Source organism: Biomphalaria glabrata, chromosome 13 (genome assembly GCF_947242115.1).
Source record: "Biomphalaria glabrata chromosome 13, xgBioGlab47.1, whole genome shotgun sequence".
Lineage (NCBI taxonomy): Eukaryota > Metazoa > Mollusca > Gastropoda > Planorbidae > Biomphalaria > Biomphalaria glabrata.
This window is the reverse complement of record NC_074723.1, coordinates 6,763,320-6,782,500: the sequence shown is the minus strand read 5'-3', so window position 1 is coordinate 6,782,500 and position 19,181 is coordinate 6,763,320. Positions and strand designations below refer to the sequence as shown.

General features: G+C 36.7%; 1 protein-coding gene across 8 annotated transcripts in view; it reads left to right on the top strand.

Moving 5' to 3' along the window:
- The window catches only part of LOC106050973 (tripartite motif-containing protein 2-like), a 70,163-nt gene extending 54,524 nt beyond the window's left edge, over positions 1–15,639 (top strand). For 6 of the 8 annotated variants that reach the window (XM_056007642.1, XM_056007643.1, XM_056007647.1 and 3 more), the window contains 4 exons: positions 4,982–5,586; positions 8,754–8,909; positions 9,215–10,542; positions 12,236–15,639. In XM_056007642.1, coding sequence (XP_055863617.1) covers positions 4,984–5,586; positions 8,754–8,909; positions 9,215–10,540 — 2,085 coding nt within the window. In that variant the 5' untranslated portion in view covers positions 4,982–4,983 and the 3' untranslated portion in view covers positions 10,541–10,542; positions 12,236–15,639. Of the gene's footprint in view, positions 1–3,804; positions 4,086–4,147; positions 4,232–4,981; positions 5,587–8,753; positions 8,910–9,214; positions 10,543–12,235 lie in introns of those variants that run through there. The other 2 variants (XM_013206075.2, XM_056007649.1) reach the window with 2 other exon arrangements.
- Positions 15,640–19,181: the final 3,542 nt, after the last annotated feature.

Below are 19,181 nucleotides of genomic sequence, written 5' to 3'. Positions count from 1 at the left end.
TGTCCAAGTATGGTCTTCACCTGGCACAGTACTTTAATATTTGATAGCTTGAAACGTGCGGAGGAAAGAAATATCAATAGTAGAATTGAGTCGTTTCAAATGCATCTTTAAATGAGCTAACAAAAACCGCATTACAGATGAAGAGATTAGAAACTGAATTGATACAGCGGTTGGACACCCACGATGGCATGCTAGCTACTGTTAAACGCACTTAAGTTCTATGGCCATATCACTAGGCCCTCATGCCTCGCAGACTTTCCTTCAGGGAACAGTACCAGAAGAGGCAGAGAAAGCGATGGGAAGACAATATAAAAGAATGTCATTAAAAAAAAAAGTATATCCAAGGCAAAAGACAGAGAGGATCGGAGAAAGATGTTCAACAAATCCTTTGTAGTGCCCCAACGGGCTAACAGACTTGGGGATGGGTGAAGGTGAATACAAAAAAAATAATTTCTAGAACATAGTATCACTCTATCATGTGTATAATTTTGTCCGATCTTTTGAGAAAACAAATCTTAGCAGACATATTTATAAATGTTTTTTTTTTATTTGTCTAATTTGTTGAAAGGTAAATATGTTTACAGTGTTTTTCTATTTCAAATGAATTCAAAAGTCAAGCTAAAAGACTGTCTCTCTCTCTCTCTCTCTCTCGTGTGTGTGTGTGTAAGAGAGAGAGCTGCTGAAACCCCATCCCCTTCACTTTAAAAGTGTACAACACGTGCAACATCGTTGTACAGGATTGGTGCAAAACTTCAATAGGAAAACTTGGTCTGTGTAATGAATTCCCTGACCAAGCTAACAAAGGCACATTCCTCGTCCCATATGGTAGGACAAATTTGTACAAACACTCCTTCTTCCCTAGTGCTATTAGAGCATGGAATGGGTTGCCTGAGCTAGCCAGGAAAACCAGCGACTTGGCAGAATTTAAGTCATTGGTTAATATGCATGACTAAATGCATGGCGCGTAGGACGTAATCATCTTCTTTTTTGAAGTAACGTCTGTATTATATAAAATAAGAACGACCAAGCTAATAAAGGAATGGAGAAGCCGCCATTGGATTAGTTCTGTCTGTTGTATCTCACACTCGCCAGTGTATTGTATTCAGAATGTATACAATGGCTTCTTTTACTTTCCTGACAGCGCAAACTTTTAAACATCAAAACATAATTTTATCCACACATATATACGATTACTAAAAGTGTATTATGTTTACTATACTGTCATAGATGATAAACATATGTAATTATAGTAATTATAAAACAAAATATGCACATACAGAAAAAAATATTTAACAAATAAAAATTCAATATAAGTTTGTTGGTAAAGCCTGTCGTGGCGTTTCTAAAGAATGCACTTTTTAACCACTTGTATGCATACATTTTTTTTGTAAACATTTAATAGGAAGTTTTTTTCCTCAAATTATTTCTACTCTGGGTGAAGGTTTGTGAAATTTGAAGCGTCTGACCCATAAGGGCCACCCACAAGTTTGTGTGAAGCATAAACTTTTTTTTTTTACAGAGCTTCTCTTAAATCACTCCCGTCTCTCTGGTCAAAATATTGTACACCTTATTTTCCTCACTTCCAATTCTCGGATCAAGTTGAAACTTTGCACAATTATACATTGTCAATGACAACACATAAATCAATTAAAAAATAATCATTTAGTAGTAATTGATTATTTTTTAAATGGAAAATGTACTAAATTTTAAAACATTAGACTAATGTAGAGAATTAGGTCGTTCGGTAAAAATTTCAAACTAACAACTGACTAATAAAACCTTCATTTAAAAAAAAAAAGCATTTGAATAGCTCAGTGGCAAAACACGTTGACCTCCCATAATCGAGTTCAAATTCCGACTCGAGCAGACCCTTTTTTTTTTTTTAATTTTTTGAAAATGCAAGGAAACTTCCCAGATGATTGATTGAAAATAAATGGATGTCATTTCACTCGATATAAGCGAGTTTTTTTGAACAGTTTTTTTTAATATTTATCTTAGGTTGTTTTTTTTTTAGTCGCGATCCCAAGTGAAAATGTCTTGGTTGTAATCACTTTGCTCGGTGAAGGTAATTGGTTTGGTCTAGCTAGGAACACGTGATCAACGCATTCATCAACTTTTGAAATGGGATTTAAAAATTTGCTCTTCTTACAAACGCCTTCCAAAAATGTGCCCTTGAATTAAAGAATACAAACTCTACAAAGTTGAACCAAATCAGTTTGCATATATGACTAATACTCCGAGGATTGTCTTGTTAGCGAGCAACACAGGCGACAAAGCAGGCATCAAATATCGGTGACAGTTTTTCATATCACACCAATCAAGCACAGCGATCTGGTGCGCCACCTTATGACGTCATCAAACATCGTGCATTGAACGCACGTGACTGTCTTTACCCAGTTCTGAGATCACTGTTATAACTTGGCCAGGTTTGTTTTTTTTTTGTTCCTGTTGTTGTTCGATAATTGTATAGATTGACTGCGTGTGACCTAGATTTCTCAGAGCTCCTGACCTTATTTCTCCTGACGTTGATTTTTACCTTGGCGGTGTCCTCCTGTACATACTAGATCTAGGGCAAGTGCTATCTCACACATTCCCCTCTTGACATAGTTTCCAACTCTTGCCACAGTTTTCGATTCCGAATAAAGAAATGTTGAATCAATTCCGTTTAGTCCAGTCTGGCCACTTGTCCAACTCTTCAAAACTTCATCAAACCACGCTGAAACACCTCTCTCTAAGACTTGCATTCTCTTCCAGTCAGGCGGTGCGATACTGTATAGATCTACAATGTTTCGCTCAGGCTCTCTTGTTATTGCCTATTGTTGTAAGTCGACCGGCTCGTTCAATATTGATCCACTATTGTTCTCCAGCTGGATGCTTTGACCAAGTGTTAGTTTGTTTGTTGCCACGTTCAACATTTCTGTTATTTTCCTATGTTGGTTGTTGTTGTTTTTTTTATCAAGAAACATTCACAAAGACCTCTTTTAAATAACTTTGAAGGCAGCACTTACAAATAGTCTGAGTTTGAACCTGCGCCCCAATCTCTATAATCATTTTAATGATGAAAACTTTGCTTGTATGACACATTTTTAACGGTCTTTTGTTTCGTGTGGGGGAGTGTTGTTGTTTTTAATGATCTACATACAGCTAGAAGGCTCGTGCACAGGATTGTCAGCTTCAATTAGTAGATGATGGATGACACACTGAACACCTGTTGCTGGTAACACAATCCTTAGAGAGAGAGAGAGAGCAAATGTTGGGGGCCCGGTGTCATAGGGTAGACTGAAAGAGAGGAGAAGCGAGTCGTTGATTAGTGGAATCAGAATCGCTCGTAACTTACAGTCCCTCACTGTCCTGTAGGCGTCACAGAATTAAAGTCTAAGTAAGATTAGTGCCTTGATCAATGAATGTACGCTATCTAGTGTAGGTCGACTTTCAAATTCTATTAATATGTAATTGCGCGGTCCCCTTTTCAATATTTGATTCGCTTGTGATATGAGAACTTTTAATTATGGCTTTACAGGTCTAGTAAACCAAAAGTGTTTGAGACGTCATTCCATTCCCCATTTTTTTTTAGTCATCTAATCCATTTGTTTCCCGCTTAAATGTCATATTTCACTAGGGGCTTATCTGTTGTGTACATATTAATGCATCATTTTAGTATTTCTCTCCCCTTGACACTTGTGTGGGCCTGCTACCCTCCCCACGTGCAGCGTCACATCTGGTCCTTCAGTTCTGTTAAATAGCCGCACAGTGCTCCATTCACTAATGCAACAAGGCTGCCTATGGCTGTAGATCTAGTTTTCTATTTACCATGCATTTATACATTTGGAGCGCTGTGTGTGTACTAGTCGCTGTGTGTGTGTATTTGTCACTATTGATTTCTGTGGGCTGCAGTCGCGCTGTCTTTGTGTTTGTATACAAGTAAAAAAAAATTACTTTGTGATGTATTCTAGCGGGAAGTAACTCTTGTGTTCAGTAGTAAATGAGTTGCACTAGTCGTCTGGTGAAACTAAAGACTCTGTGATTATGTTCTCCTCAGAAAAAGTCATGCACTTTACAAATATCTTCATCCGCCTTAGCTCCGGGTGAGCCCTCGTTTTCTTCTTTTTTAAGGGATACACTTGTAGATACTATGTAGGTCGGCACTTGCCTGGTGTGTTTTGAACTATCTCCATTTTCTAGACCTACAGGAGTTGTGTCTTGACTTTCAATATTCGGAAAATCTATGCCAGTAAAGCTCTTTAGTCTGCATTGAATTGTGATCTAATTGTAGATTTTATTATTGTTATTAGACTGCATTTAGCTAGTCAAATGTATAGGTAGGCTAATAGTTCTTGACCATTGATCTTCCGTCGAGCTGGAGACAGCATCTTCAATCATTTCTAGTAAAGGTGAAGCTTTGAATAGAGGTCAAGGATGGCTCTTTAGAATTCAGTTTAAATGTTCAGTCTTAGTGACATTGGATGAACCAAAACTTTCTCCTCAGCAACAAGCTGGATAAAATGAGAACAACCCGAAACAATGATCTCTACTATTTGGCTGAATTTTTTTTTCCTTTAGCATAGTGCATCTTTCATGTTTACAACATGCTCAGTGCACTTGGGGTAGGGGGTATCTGGGAGGTTTTAGGATCATGATCTGTGAAGCTCCAACTCAATTTGTCATTGCTATTCCTGTTTCCTTGAGTCCATCAGCTACATGAAATGGGGGAATCTTGTTGTGTGTGTTACATTCCAACCAAAGTGAATGCTCAAGTTTTCATCTTCTTCTATAATTAGATATAACTAGTCTAAGGTTGAACAACAATGAAAGCTGTTTATTTGTTATCTATATAAAAGCTATTGCTGTTTATTTGTTTTCTATATTGAAGCTATTGCTGTTTATTTGTTATCTATATAATATTTAATGCTGTTTGTTTTCTCTATCACTGTGTCATAGATTTGACTGGGTGTTGATGACATTCCTACTTTTATGTTTTCAGACATGATGTCCTCCACTTTGGTGGAGACTGTCTCCATCAACTACGAGGACTTCAATGACAGCTTCCTGACCTGTGGGACTTGCCTTTGCACCTACGACGGGCAGGACAGAACGCCAAAACTTCTTCCCTGTTCTCACACAGTCTGTCGAAACTGCTTGGAGAGAATCATCGCGGCCCAGACCCTGGATACTGGTTCCTTCCGGTGCCCAATATGCCGAGAGAATATTCACATACCGCAGGGAGGAGTCTCTGCCTTCCCACCTTCCTTCATCGTCAACCAGCTTCTGGACCTTATGGCCCAGCAAAGGAGAGACATTATCCCCAAGTGTTCGGCGCACCCAACCCAGGAGCTCCTCTTCTGTGAGACTTGTGACATTGTTTTCTGCGTGCAGTGTGTTGAGGGCAATCACATTGGCCGAGGGGCGAGTGAACACACTGTCATTCCATTTGCTATCGCCATCAAAAGGATGTCTGAGATCCTTTTGTACAAAGCACATCTGTGCATTAAAAATTTGAACTCGGCCTACGAGGCTGTTTCTGAAGAGCTGCGCCAGTTGGAGTTGTCTGTGGATAAAACACTGGATTCTATCAATAGGTCTTTTCAGGTAAGGGATTTCTGTAGAATTGTGTTGTTGAATTCAATGCTTCTTACAATCTAGTCTGAGTCGTTGCATTATAATGGGATGTGTAAGTAGTGAATTACTGAACAACACATGTAGGAGTGTAGTACAGAGAACTGACTTCAGCTTCAGGGTAGAGGAGTTGTCAGGAGGATTTACAGTAGGATTCAGGCTCTAGAGCACATAGAGTAGTAGCTGTAGAGGCAGAGGACTGGCTTAATGTCTAGTTGTTTTATTCATAAACTTGAATTGAATTCAGGTGTGGATACTACTGGATGCTACTTTTTTTTTATGTGGTTTACCTCAGGTCTAATGAATTATAACATGTTGGATTTTCATAGTCTTTCTTTAATAAACCATGGATTGTAAATGTTTAGTCATGCATGCTTTCTCTAAGAACAACAGGAGATATCAAATATTGCAAAACAGGCTCTGAAACCCACAAGGGAGGAGATGGGCTGGGAGACTGAAGCAAACATGGAGGAGCAGTCAGTAGAACAAGAAGTCAAGACAGAAGGATAGACATGGACCCAACTGCGGGTAATAGCCCAGAACAGAGTCTGATGGCAAAGTACTGTTGGGGCACTATGCCGCAGTGGGAGTCCACAGGATTAAGTCAAGGCTTTTCCTATTATGTTCTGAGTGTGTGAGGCATTGGGCGATAGTTCAACTGGCATATAATTATTGGTAAAGGTGGGATCCATTCTCCAGCATCCTTAGAGCTCTCCAAAAGCTAGTAGAGTCCAAATTAACTGGACAGTATAAACTTCTCTTAAAAAGTGGAACTATCATTTTCCCGCTTGGAAGACACAACTTTAAATTTCTATCCACAAAGATTAAGCCCCAGTCATTGACACCCCCCCCCCCCACTTCAAACACTTCTCATCCTTACAAAACTATTAGTCATCTCCCTTTAGATTGTCCCAGATAATCTCCCCTAACCCTAATATTTCAACCATCAAATCTAACCCAATCCCCAGTACATCTCAGTATAACAGTGTAGGTCCACGAAACAGACTGAAAAAGAGCTCACAGCTCAGCAGCAACAAGCTGGCTAGAAGAAATTGAAGTAATCTACCCACAAACAGTTTTAACATGGATGAGGTCTCTAACTTTTCTTGATCAGATTTGTTGAACTAGAACTGTAGGTAGGTCTTTTATTTTTTTAAGAAGGACTGGAAAACACTAAGACAAAAGTTTTTTTTCTTGAGAGGCCAACTACTAGTTTTTAAGTCATTTCAAGTGAAATGAGAATCAGATTTTATTGTGTGTTTAATTCTTTGACTTCCTCAATGTTTCAGCTGAAACACTACAAGATTGAGGAAAAAATAATGTAAATGACAAATCTAATTTCTGATCAAAGCATTTTAATTTTAAAGTGGGAAACTTGGTCAAGAGGCTAATTACGCTTCGGCTTGGCTTGGCTACCTATGAAGGGGGCTCGAGGTTCAACACCCGACTCAGGCAGAGTTGTGTTTACCTTTTCCTAGATAACCCCCACTGTTCCACAACCGAGATTGGACCAAAGCGCTCTGAGCATGCTATTAGCATGAAAGTAGCGCAATGTAAAAGCCATAATTTAATGACTATTCAAAGGGCAATTGTTTTTGGTTAAGTTTATTTTTGATAGACTGACAGCTACAAGAGTAGGGCTTGTCAGATTACTAAAAAATGTCAGATTATCAAATGTAAGCTGTACTTCAAAGAAATTTTATCATATATGGCAAGCAAATTCTAGATTTATTTATGCTGTGACAAGATATGCTCTTAGAAGGACTTAAAAAAAACAATAGACAAAACTAAATGTATTGATCTAAAAAAAATACAAATGATTTGAGCTTTCACATACTGTACTCAATTACAATCTACATTCTGCAGATATAGGTTATGTACTAAGTACTCCTATTACATGGGCATTAACAAATCTTTTCTTGTATTGTTGTTTCTTTCTATGCAAACAATCTGTCCTGGCTTTTGTCTGGAATTTCTTTCAACATGAACACATGCATGTGTGTGCATCAAAGCATTGGATTACTGGGTGTGTCATATTATAAAGAGTCAACTGGAATGTGATTTCATCATGGACAAAACATTTGAGAAAAATTTAATACAGACTTGCGGTTCAGACACACAACACTGAAACAAAATTCACCATCCATCTTGATTGCCTGTTTCAGACACACAACACTGAAACAAAATTCACCATCCATCTTGATTGCCTGTTTCAGACACACAACACTGAAACAAAATTCACCATCCATCTTGATTGCCTGTTTCAGTTTTCATTTGTTAAGGTTCCTAATCTTCACTTCCTAAAGTGTTTTAAAGTTGACCTCCCTTTCACCACATCACTGACATGTATGTATTGATTTTTTGAAAAGGTTCTTTCTTGTTGAACATCAGATGGAGGTAGCCTGACTGAAGCACAAGCACATAGACTAAGTTGTTTGCACCTGTTCACAGGACACTATTTTGAACTAAGAAATAAAAAGACTTACCTGTAGGAAACCAAACAGATGTTTCTTGTTTGCTAAGATGTTTGTATTGAATGTCAGCTTTAAACTCTGAATTGAAAAAAAAACTATTTATCCATTTGATATTGACTAGACTTTTATGTTTTGACCATGTGTTAACAGTTTGATTTCAAAGTCAAACTTCTTTGAATGTTCATAGGAGAAACTGGAAACTAATATTTTTGAAAGAGTTTGATTTCACTTCACGACTCTGTGCTACAAACATAAAACAAATAAAATTTTGTCTTAACAAACAAAGTCTGAAAAGTTTAAATTTAACTCTTTCTCTCCTAATCGACGATACCATCGTTGATTTTGACCTCATTAAATTAATGTTTAATTATTTAAACTTGACTTTGAACTATATAAAAAGAGCGTGCATTTCCCTTTAACTCTATACCAAATACAACATTTTCTGATGACAAACAACAAAGCTACTGAAGCGTAATCATAATAAGGGAGTGAAGTAGTAATGAGCAAAATGAAGAATTCCTTCCAAAACGTGGAAAAATAATTACAGAGAGAAAGAGTTAAGCATTTCAATGATAAAGTTTCACTGTTGCTAGGTTGTCTAATTAATTAATGTGCATGGATATATTCCACTGTTGTCAGTCATCCAACAGCCATTTTGTTCCTCAGGATGTCATGGCTGTGGTAGAGAAACGTCGACACGACTGCTTGCAGTGGGTCAGGAAAACAAGGGAGGAGAAGAAGACCATTCTGAAAGAGCAGTTGGATCTGATCCAAGCTGAGAAAGAGAAAGTCCAGCTGGAGTGTGATGGTCTTCAATATCAGGTGAGTCATACCAGAGACATGGATACAGGTTTAAAAGTCCATACCTTGACATATTCTATCACAAAGTAGTTAGCTCTTTACTTATTCACCCCAAAAAAAATTAAATTTATTCAACATTAGCTCCCTCCAATTAAGATCTAGTCATTAGTCTATTTTTGCTTTAAAATGTGCACAAAATGAAATTCTAAGTACCAATGATGAAGTCAAAATGTCTCATATAATATCTGAAGAACAAGTCAGCTAAAAATGTTAAATTTAAATTGTTGTGCATTTCAAAAGAGCTTTCTATATTTTCTCCTTGACAGGTGGAAGTTAGAAACATCACCAAAAAAATCAGTGACCTGAATGAGAAACTGGACACTACCAGTACCTTGTCAGAGCCTCGAGAAAACTCCTTTATGCAATATGAATACAAGCATAATGATGCACTTCGGGAAGTTGCCAAAGCCATCAGCAATTTTGGCACTCTTAGGGTTAGCACCACCTTTCCCGCCTTGACTACGGCAGAGAGCAAAAAGGCAACTGCACATCTGAGAACCTCTGTCAAAATTTTCACAGTGGACTACCATGGTGTCCCAAGGTCATCTGGAGGTGACCCCATCTGTGTGGATATGCGAACTGAGAAGGGTGAAAGTGTGGACTGTAAGGTCAAGGACAATGACGATGGGTCCTATGAAGTCTTGTATTTGCCCACTCGACCCGGCAAACTGAAAATGTCTGTCACAATCTTCAACAGACCAATCAAAGATAACCCCCTTGTAATAGATGTTAGTGAACATATTGAGCCTATATGGAGATTTGGGACTCGTGGGGCAGGGGAGGATAATTTGAATCAACCGACTAGGATAGCCGCAGGACCAGAAGATGCTGTATATGTTCTAGACACAGGGAACAGTCGGATAAAAATACTAGGTAAAGATGGCTCAGTTTTGAGACATTTAGGTCCTTCAGGGGTAGAACACCAGAGTGCCACAGGGTTGAGTGTCACGACCAATGGGGAAATAGCTGTCATCAATTGGAGATCTAAACTAGTCTCCATCTTAGACCCAGTGGAGGGCTCCATCATCAAGCAATACTCCTGCCCTGAGTTTATAGACCCCATCGACATAGCTGTTAACTCGCGCAATGAGGTTATTGTAGCAGACAGCTCAGCACATAAAATATTTAAATTTGACCAGTCAGGAAATTTGGTGTTGACGTTTGGTAGCCAAGGGGACAAGGATGGTCAGTTTAAGGACATTCATGCTATATGTATAGGTAAAAATGATGAAATTTTAGTTGCTGACCACCGCATACAAATTTTTTCCAAAGACGGTAAATATTCTAGGAAGGTTGTGGACTCGGGTGAAGGCTCCTACGGAGGTATTACAGTTGACACTGGGGGCAATATCTTAGCCACAATTACAGAGAAAGCTTTCAAGTCAGAGAACAAAGGGGCTACCAAAGATAAAGGTTCCTGCGGTGGACGCAGTTATGTTCATATATTTCACTCGAATGGAAAGTTGTTGTACTCTATAGACAGTAGCACCGATAGGTTAAAACGACCCAATGGCTTGGCCATCATCAGTGACTTCAGAGTTGTTGTTGCAGATTTGGGAAACAATTGTATCAAGAAATATTACTATAAATAAAGGTGAGTCAACTGTAATGGCACTTACATTTTGTTAGCTGGCACAACACTTAGATAATACTAAATTACACTTCTTTTTTATCTTATCTATATCTTATATAATACAGATGTTACTTCAAAAAAGGAGATGATTACGTCCTACATGTCATGCATCTAGTCATGCATGTTAACCAATGACTTAAATTCTGCCAAGTCACTGGTTTCCTGGCTGGCTCAGGCAACCCATTCCATGCTCTAATAGCACTAGGGATAGGGAAGAATGGGCATTAGTACATATTTGTCCTAGCATATGGAACGAGGGAGGCGCTGTGTCTGAGTGGTTAAGCATTCTGCTTCTGAACCTGAGGTCCTGGGTTTGAATCTCTTTGAAGGCTGGGACTTTGAATTTCTGGATTTTTAGGGTTTCCTTGAGTACAACCAAATCTATTGGGTACATCACTTTAGTTGGGGAAAGTAAAGGCGGTTGGTTGTTGTGCTGGCCACATGACACCCTGCTCGTTAACCGTTGGCCATAGAAACAGATGACCTTAACATCGTCTGCCCCATAGATTGTAAGGTCTGAGAGGGAAACTTACATTATATGGAATGAAAATGTGCCTTTAACTTTGTGTCTTTCTGTCTTTTTTAAAAAGTCATTTACACATACTAAAAGTGCCCAAATGAAATATAAAATCATGATAGTCCTTACTTTGAATCCAGCCTGTCCTCATCCCCTGTCATCCTGGGTTTTTTTTTATTTTATTTAGCTAGGGCTTAATAATCTGAACAATGTATCCAGAAGACATTTCATAAACTTGGAAGTCATTGGTGTTTTCAATGAAAGTTTTGACAAATAAGTTGGAATCTCATTGTCGTAGAGAACTTGGTAGTATAGTACTTTTGGACTGATCATCCTTTTCTAGCCAGGACTTGGTTCTCCATAGTATTTATTGGGCTTTGAAAGAATATTTTTGTCTTGAATAAACTTTCCATGTATCTGTATAGACATTGTCCTTCATTCAGTAGTAATTGTCCTTCATTCAGTAGTAATTGTCCATCATTCAGTAGTAATTGTCCATCATTCAGTAATACTCCTTAGACAAAGTGAAAATATTTACTCGTGATATTTTACATCATCTAAGTGAGATGTCTTGTCAAAGAAAGCATTCTGGTATTAAATTGATCAAGCCAGCTTATAAATGCATTGACTATATTGACATTTGTTTTTGCCTATGTTTCATATTAATGTGTCTTCTTCACTTATCCTTTAGTCTGTTGGACCATTTCTCCATTCCTCTATGTCTGTGATAGAATCTCTTTGAATGACAGACCTGCTCATTCTTTTAGGTTGTCTTCCAACACTTTCTCTATCTGCCCCTTCTTCTTTTTCCTGGTACTGTTCCCTGAAGGAAGGTTTTTGCAAGCCCTGAACACCTTTTATATGGCAATAGAATTTTAGTTTGCATTTTTTTTTTTTGCAGTAGTTATATCATCGTGGGGTCCCATTACTGAACTAATCGTGTCTCTAATACAAAGATCTCATCACAAACAAAGAGATTAGAGACAGGATAAATGTGTCAGTGACATTAATGTCTGTTTTTATGAAACACATTGTTACAGTCGGTTGCATATTAAATCCAAGTATTTGTCTGATGTGTATATCCAGGTAACACATTAAAGTATTTGTCTGACATGTATGTCTTTGTCTATTTGACAGCTTCAACTCTCAGTTGGTGAACATACAGCAGACAGTACTCCACAAAGTGTGCAATCTACAATCTGATCAACTAGGGCGACAAGGAGTCCAGTGGTGGGGACAAGCTGTGCAGATTGAATGTTTAGAAACATTTTGTATTAGCAGTTAACCTTATTACTACTTGATATTGCTAAACCACACAAAGCTGATTTGAATAGCAATCATAGAAGTTGTTAGACGCTCTTTGCTCTTATGTGAACAAGTTTTTTTGTTTTGTTTTGTACCCAAAGCCTTGTTAGACTTGAAGTTACACTTGTACACTATGGCAACAGCTTGAGTTGTTTATTATCCATGCACACATTTTATTCTCCTGTTGGGCTTGCTACCAAGCCAACATTGGATGAATCTTAGAGGCATGTGTTTATGTCGCTGTTTGACATTATATTCAAAGAAATTTGCTTGTTAGTGCTTTCTTGGTCTTTTTTTTTTTCCCATGAAGGGCAATCCTTTTTTTCTTATTTTGAATGTTAGCTTCAGGGTCTACCAAATTGTTCTTTTTAATTGTCAAAGGTATATATTTGATATACACCAGACAAATATAAAAGTGTTGTGTCCTTAAGGTATGTTTAGTATTAAATAATGTTTGAGTTGTTAAGTGCTTACTGTATTGAAGTATAGAGCTAAGAGAAATGTGTACAAGGCCATATATATATATATGTGTCTGTAAGCATACATTGATGGGGTCTTCACACTCCAGTGAACCCAGGTGATTTCTTTGTATAATTTGAGTTACAGGATAAAGGTACACTCTGCATAGCTATGTGAATCAGTAGTGGTTCAGATTTGTATTGATACTGTAGTACAAACATCTAACAAAAGAGTTTCCTAGCATTGATATTGTGTAGAATTAAAGCATAGCATTAGTTAGAACATTTTCATTATAAAGCACTTTTTTTTTTTATAACCTATTCTTTGCTTGTTACTTGTAAGAACAATAACTCTATTTAAGTAGTTTGTGTGTGTGTTTTTTTTCAAACTAATGTTGTTGTTTTTTACTTTTCATCCAACTCATGGATTTAGTTAGTAAGTCAGGTCTTGGAGTAGTACTAAACCAACTCAGTGGGCTAGCCTAATACAACTGGCTGGTTTTAGACATTAGTATGTTGTTGTTTTTTCTGACAATCTGTGAATATCACTGGCTCTGTGTCTCTCTAATTGGTCATTAAGTATTTTAATGAATGACAGCACATCAAGATTGCATGTTGCTCATAATTAATTGAATCATGTTTGCACATATCCACACCTTGAGGTATAGCATGTAGATAGAATTATACAGGCAATAGCACTCAGAAACTCATGCATCTTTATAGTATCAAGTTTTGTTTTGTTTTTAAATATATATTGATGTTTTTTTTTTTAATTTGATTGATGAATTTTGAGCGAAGATGTTTCCATACATATCAGATTGTCTCTTGGAATAGATGGTGTTTCTTTCAGCCCAGTGGTCCTGGGGTAGGGGCTTTGTGTCTATTCAGATATTTGTATGAAATGATGCTAGCTACATTTTGGTCAATTGTAAATAATATTATTGGATTATACACACACACACCAGATGGGGACCTGAACACATTTGTCTACTGTATAAACTCTCTGGCACAGTTTGAGCAAGTTTCATCTTAGAATTCTTCTGTTGGATTTAAAAGGGGCTTCAGTTGGACTAGAAGGGGGCTTTAGTTGGACTAGAAGGGGGCTTCAGTTGGACTAGAAGGGGGCTTCAGTTGGACTAAAAGGGGCTGCAGTTGGACTAGAAAGAGCTTCAGTTACTTTTTTGCTGTTACCTGAATTGTTTAATATTTTCTTGTTATAAAGGTCCTTTGGAAGGATAAGAAAAATGTCCAAACATTTTTTAGCTTGGGGCACCCCTCATACTTCAGGTACCGGTTGTTGGTTTAGTCTACTTTCAAACAAAGACAATTTTTGTTTTAAAAAAGTTGTCACATATATTACAATTTATTTTCTTCTAAATTTATTAATGATTAGATTTGCAAAAATCATAATAGTAAGTGGTGGGTTGGTAGATCTACTATCAACTTCTTTCATTTCATTATAGTCTTGCATATATGTAGAGTTTTGTTGGTACATTGACATTAAATTGGAGCATGTCAAAGCTAATTCCCTTGAGTTCAATTCCAAAAGTATTCTACAAAGACATTCACGCTGTCACTGAATGAAATTGAAGAAGCAAATACTATGTCTTTGTCCAACATAGCTGATCTTATTCCCAACACCGTAGAGGAGATTCTTCGGCTTTCAAGCTAGTGTCCAGCTTCCAGAGATGCAGTCCAGTTTCTCCCTTCTTTTGAATATGCTCACAAGGGATATAAATTACCTTCAGATTTTCAAACATTCTATTTGCTATCCTGTAGTAGAGGCAAGCTACTGAGACTTGAAGCTTGAGTCTTTTTGTTCTTTCTTAGGTGAATGCCCTGAATGTTTCGATGGAGTTGTTTACATGACCAAATAAAAAACCAGGGTAGACACCTGTAAACAATTTAACATATTGATATATTTATATTTGAGCATCATTATTGAATGAAAATGAGCTACTCTATACACAATTTGTATGAAAAAGAAAAGTAACTTGTATGTCAAACTAAAGAACAGATTCATTCTATTCACATTAGTGTCAAGTAGTATTATGTGATCATGAGTTTGCCTCTTAAGTGTGAGGATTAGAAGAAACTCATTAATAAAAAAAAACTTTACTTGACTGAATGGTGTGTCAGCAGTCACAGCCCCCCTCCCCCAGAGACATGGCTAAAAGAAACACTAACATTATTACCACATTCTTAACAGACAAGTTTCAAATATTGTACATGAACCAGGGTGAAGTCTCACATCTCACAAAATTGACTTGTTGTCATGGTGACTAGTTTGGGCTCAGTCCTTTATTTTTTTTTTTGCTTTAAGAAATTATCTCCTTTTGTTGTAAATATATATAGTTTTTTTTTAAATATCTATATTTGTACTGAATGTAAACAATAGATGGTCCTCTCTAGATGTACACAAGTTCAAATCTCCACAGACCAATCTTTCTGGTTTAGTTAGATAGTTCAGCTGTTCAGTTTCTTACATTTTTTAAAAGTAGCCTGGGAAAAAGGGTTGTCTGGGAAAAAACAAAACTCTTCACCTGGTCACTTGAAATTGAAGGGGAAAATTTTTTTTTTTTTTCTCTTCAATTAGAAAAATGAAGTTAAAATAATTTATTTCTTTAATAATAAAAATAAAACTTGAATTTTTAGAGTAGTTGTTTAACTAATGAATGAAGACAACTGCAGGTGATTGTATCTTTTTGATTTGTTGGAGAGATCTTGAGAACTAATACTTTGTACACAATGAAAACACTTTAAAAAAATAGCAAGAAACTCTCTGATTTTTTAAAAACATTTTTCCTCTGTTTCAAGAGGCTGTTATTGTTTCAATTGACATTGACATTTTTATGCAACAACTTAAAACATAATTGTATCTGAACTTGTATGTGTGCATATTATTCTGGGAGTTGACTTCGTGTGAGGCTAGAAGCAGTCAGTAAGACAGAACTAACCATTTATAGTCTACTCCGTGAAGCCCAGGTGTGAACACTGCAGAGAAAGCGTTGTACCTTTGTCTGCTGTTGTTGTGACTGGAAGATCAAACATTGGAAAAGATGTAGATACAAGACTTGGCTTAAAGAGACAATGAAATGGAAATAGGAGCAGATAAGAAGAAAGAGTATGGAACACTCTTGTTGTTTGTTTTTTTTCACACCTGACTCCAACCTTTAAATTTTAGCCATACCCGTAGGGAACAAAAGTGAACTTTTTAAACCCAAGATTTAAGTAGTACACCATGTTAACAGGTTGAAGGACTTCTATTCACATTGAACATTTTAAACCCAAGATTTCAGTTGAAAACTTTATTAACATGTAAGGAGTTCAATTGTCATTGTTAGTTTCGAATTAAAATTGTATTGGTTTATGAAAACAATCTTCACTGAGTAAGTTGATGTATTTTGTCACTTGAAAACCTTCATGTGTTGAACACTGTGTAGAGTTGGATTCAGTCAGAAATAGAATCTCATTTATAACACTCTTACTGTAGATGTTTGGGTATTTGTGGCCTTGCTATGTGCTTCTGTCATCATGATGGGTTGGACTTCTCTGCTTACTTTGATCGCTCTGCAGGACATTTGGACTAGGACATAATAAACTTCATTGCTGAAGGAATGTCTAGCAAGTACACATGAAGTCAAGAGGTACTTTCAATTAGATAGTCAAATCCAATACATCTACCTGTAGCTGTGTCCAGTTTGTACAATTCTGATTGTAAGTAAATCTTGAAGACAAAGTGAGTGAGGTGCTCATGCCGTTCAGACCTTGTCTGCACGAAACTTGCTTTATATGGAGTTAGGACATAAGCAATCTTGCAGGGATTTAGGACATCTCAAGCAGTCTTGTAGGGAGTAAGGACATCTCAAGCAGTCTTGTAGGGAGTAAGGACATCTCAAGCAGACTTTTTTAAACTTGTGAATAATTTAAACAAAAAAGCAAACCATTAAAAATGTCAGTATTTGATGTCAAAAATAGAGGATATTGAGACTTTGATCTGTAACACAGGTTTTAAAATGTAGCAATCAACTAATTTCAAGTACTGCAATAATTTCTATGCACTGAACACAAGATTGGTTCTTTTCCTATCCACTAGCCACATTAAGTTGGCAACATTGAGCTCCTCATGCAAATGTCCTCTTATGCTCAGCAATAAAAAGCATAATTATGTGGATGTATTTGTGTGTGTGTGTGTAAATACTTGTTAGACTTTGTAGTTTTATTAACATAAACACAACCTCAACTAATAGAAACATTGGGGTTTAGATTTGACTGTGATACTGTGGGATGGTTGAAGTGTCCACTCAATCTGCTTCTGACTTTGGACATTGACATCTGGCTGTATTTAGACCTTTTTTGTCAGTACTAGCAAGACATTGAAACATTTTTTATTTCAGCTTAAAGTTGGCATCACTAAATTGTCTTTCTAGACTGGGCACCATCTCTTTTTATGTTTGACCTGAGCAATGAAGTATATCTCTCTCTTTCAACTTGTTCAATGTTTGATAGTCAATTAGTCTGATAATAATTTTGATAGACTCTTAGCTTAGCCTAACTGCCCACATCAATAGATTACACAAGAACTACTTGAGTTTGCTGGGTTTTTTTTTTCTTGAATTCTAATTATCTACTCACTATGTATGTAGATTATTTTGTATGCCAAGACCTCTGGCAGGTTCTGTCAATTGACTGCAATCTTTTTTTTTTTTTTTTTTTTACTAATTAATAAAAAATAAAATAATTTGACTAAATTGCTTTTGTTCTTCATTATTCATAGGTCTGACTCTTGAATCAATTCAAGCCAAAGAAAAATGAGAATGCTACATAAGTTTTTAGCAAATTCTATTCTGATGTGACACAGCTACTGCTACAGCTTGGTCTGTAGAGCCATGTGATATGCTGCACATTAATCTTTGCACTTGGAGACATTGGCTTTTTATTATTCTAGATTTCTTAACTAAATTAAAATCCACAGCAAGCTTCATTCAGAGGTAGTTAACATACACGTTATGTAAGAGTAGGTGCTAGTTGAGCAATGGAATAAAACATCATCAGCTCACTTCAAATTTACTTCATCCTTGCCTGTTTGGGTTATTTGAGACCAAAAAAAAAATGACTAGTCAAATTTAAAAACAGCCAGTAAAAATCTTAACTTTCAACAGATTATTGTTCTGCCTGATGGTGGGGACTGTCCTTCAGTTGTCTTGATGGTCCCAGATTCAAACCCTGCCCACTGCAATCCCCGTCATCCTGCGGGAGGTTTGGACTAGGAAGTAAATTATCTTCAACCCTGAAGGAACATCCGAAATATGTAAAATCATTTTTTTTATTGGATTGTCTCATGAAGATTAGACAAATTAAAATGGCTGGTCATGCGGTATGCGCTCTGGGCTGTCTTTCTGTAATCCCTGGTTTGAATCCTGCCATTCACTATCGTGCTGTCCTGTGGGAGGTTTGGGCTATGATGTAATTATCTTCAAAATCTGAAGGAACATGTAAAGCTATTTACAAACTTTTTTGAAACATGTCTGAGACATACACAGTTTTTAAATGCTAAAAATTGAAGAACTGTTTTATAACTAGACTTGATTTCTTCTGGTATTGAAAAGCTCTTAGCCTTACAATTAGCAACCAAAGAAGAATGCTTTTTGTTGAGTTGCTATTGCTTAGGATGTTTTTGTAGCACACTATTGGTATGAAAGCATGAATGAAATGAAATTGATCACACTGCTGGCATCTCTTGGTCCTGGAAGTATTAGCATTTGACACATTCAAGTCTTGTCTATAATAATTCTCTTCTAAATTGTACTAGCTTTAAGGTTAGGTACTAGCTTTAAGGTTAGGTACTAGCTTTAAGGTTAGGTACTAGCTTTAAGGTTAGGCTTTGACAAGAATGGTGTTTTGATTCTATTATACGTTGAGTACAAACTTGTGAGGGCACAGAACACAGACTATATTTAAAGTGCAGATAATGACTTGGGAAGAAACCTATGTGCTGACAAAGCATTTCTTTTTAGAACTTGAAATAAGGAAACTAACTCAATATCTCCAGTAAACAATGGTGCTTGACTTAAAATACAATTTTATGTAAAAAAAAAAAAGTTGTATGAATTCATGGATTGCATTAACAATTCAAGGCTATTTTAAAAACAATAAAAAAAATACTCTAAACAAACCAACAAAGCTTATACGAAGTGTAATTGTAGGAATTAGTTTGGATCAGTCATGTAATTAAATTTGTAATAGACCTAGACCAACAACAATAAATCTGTGCGATTAGAAATATATTTTACCAACTGTTTTTGTTTAGCACTATTTCA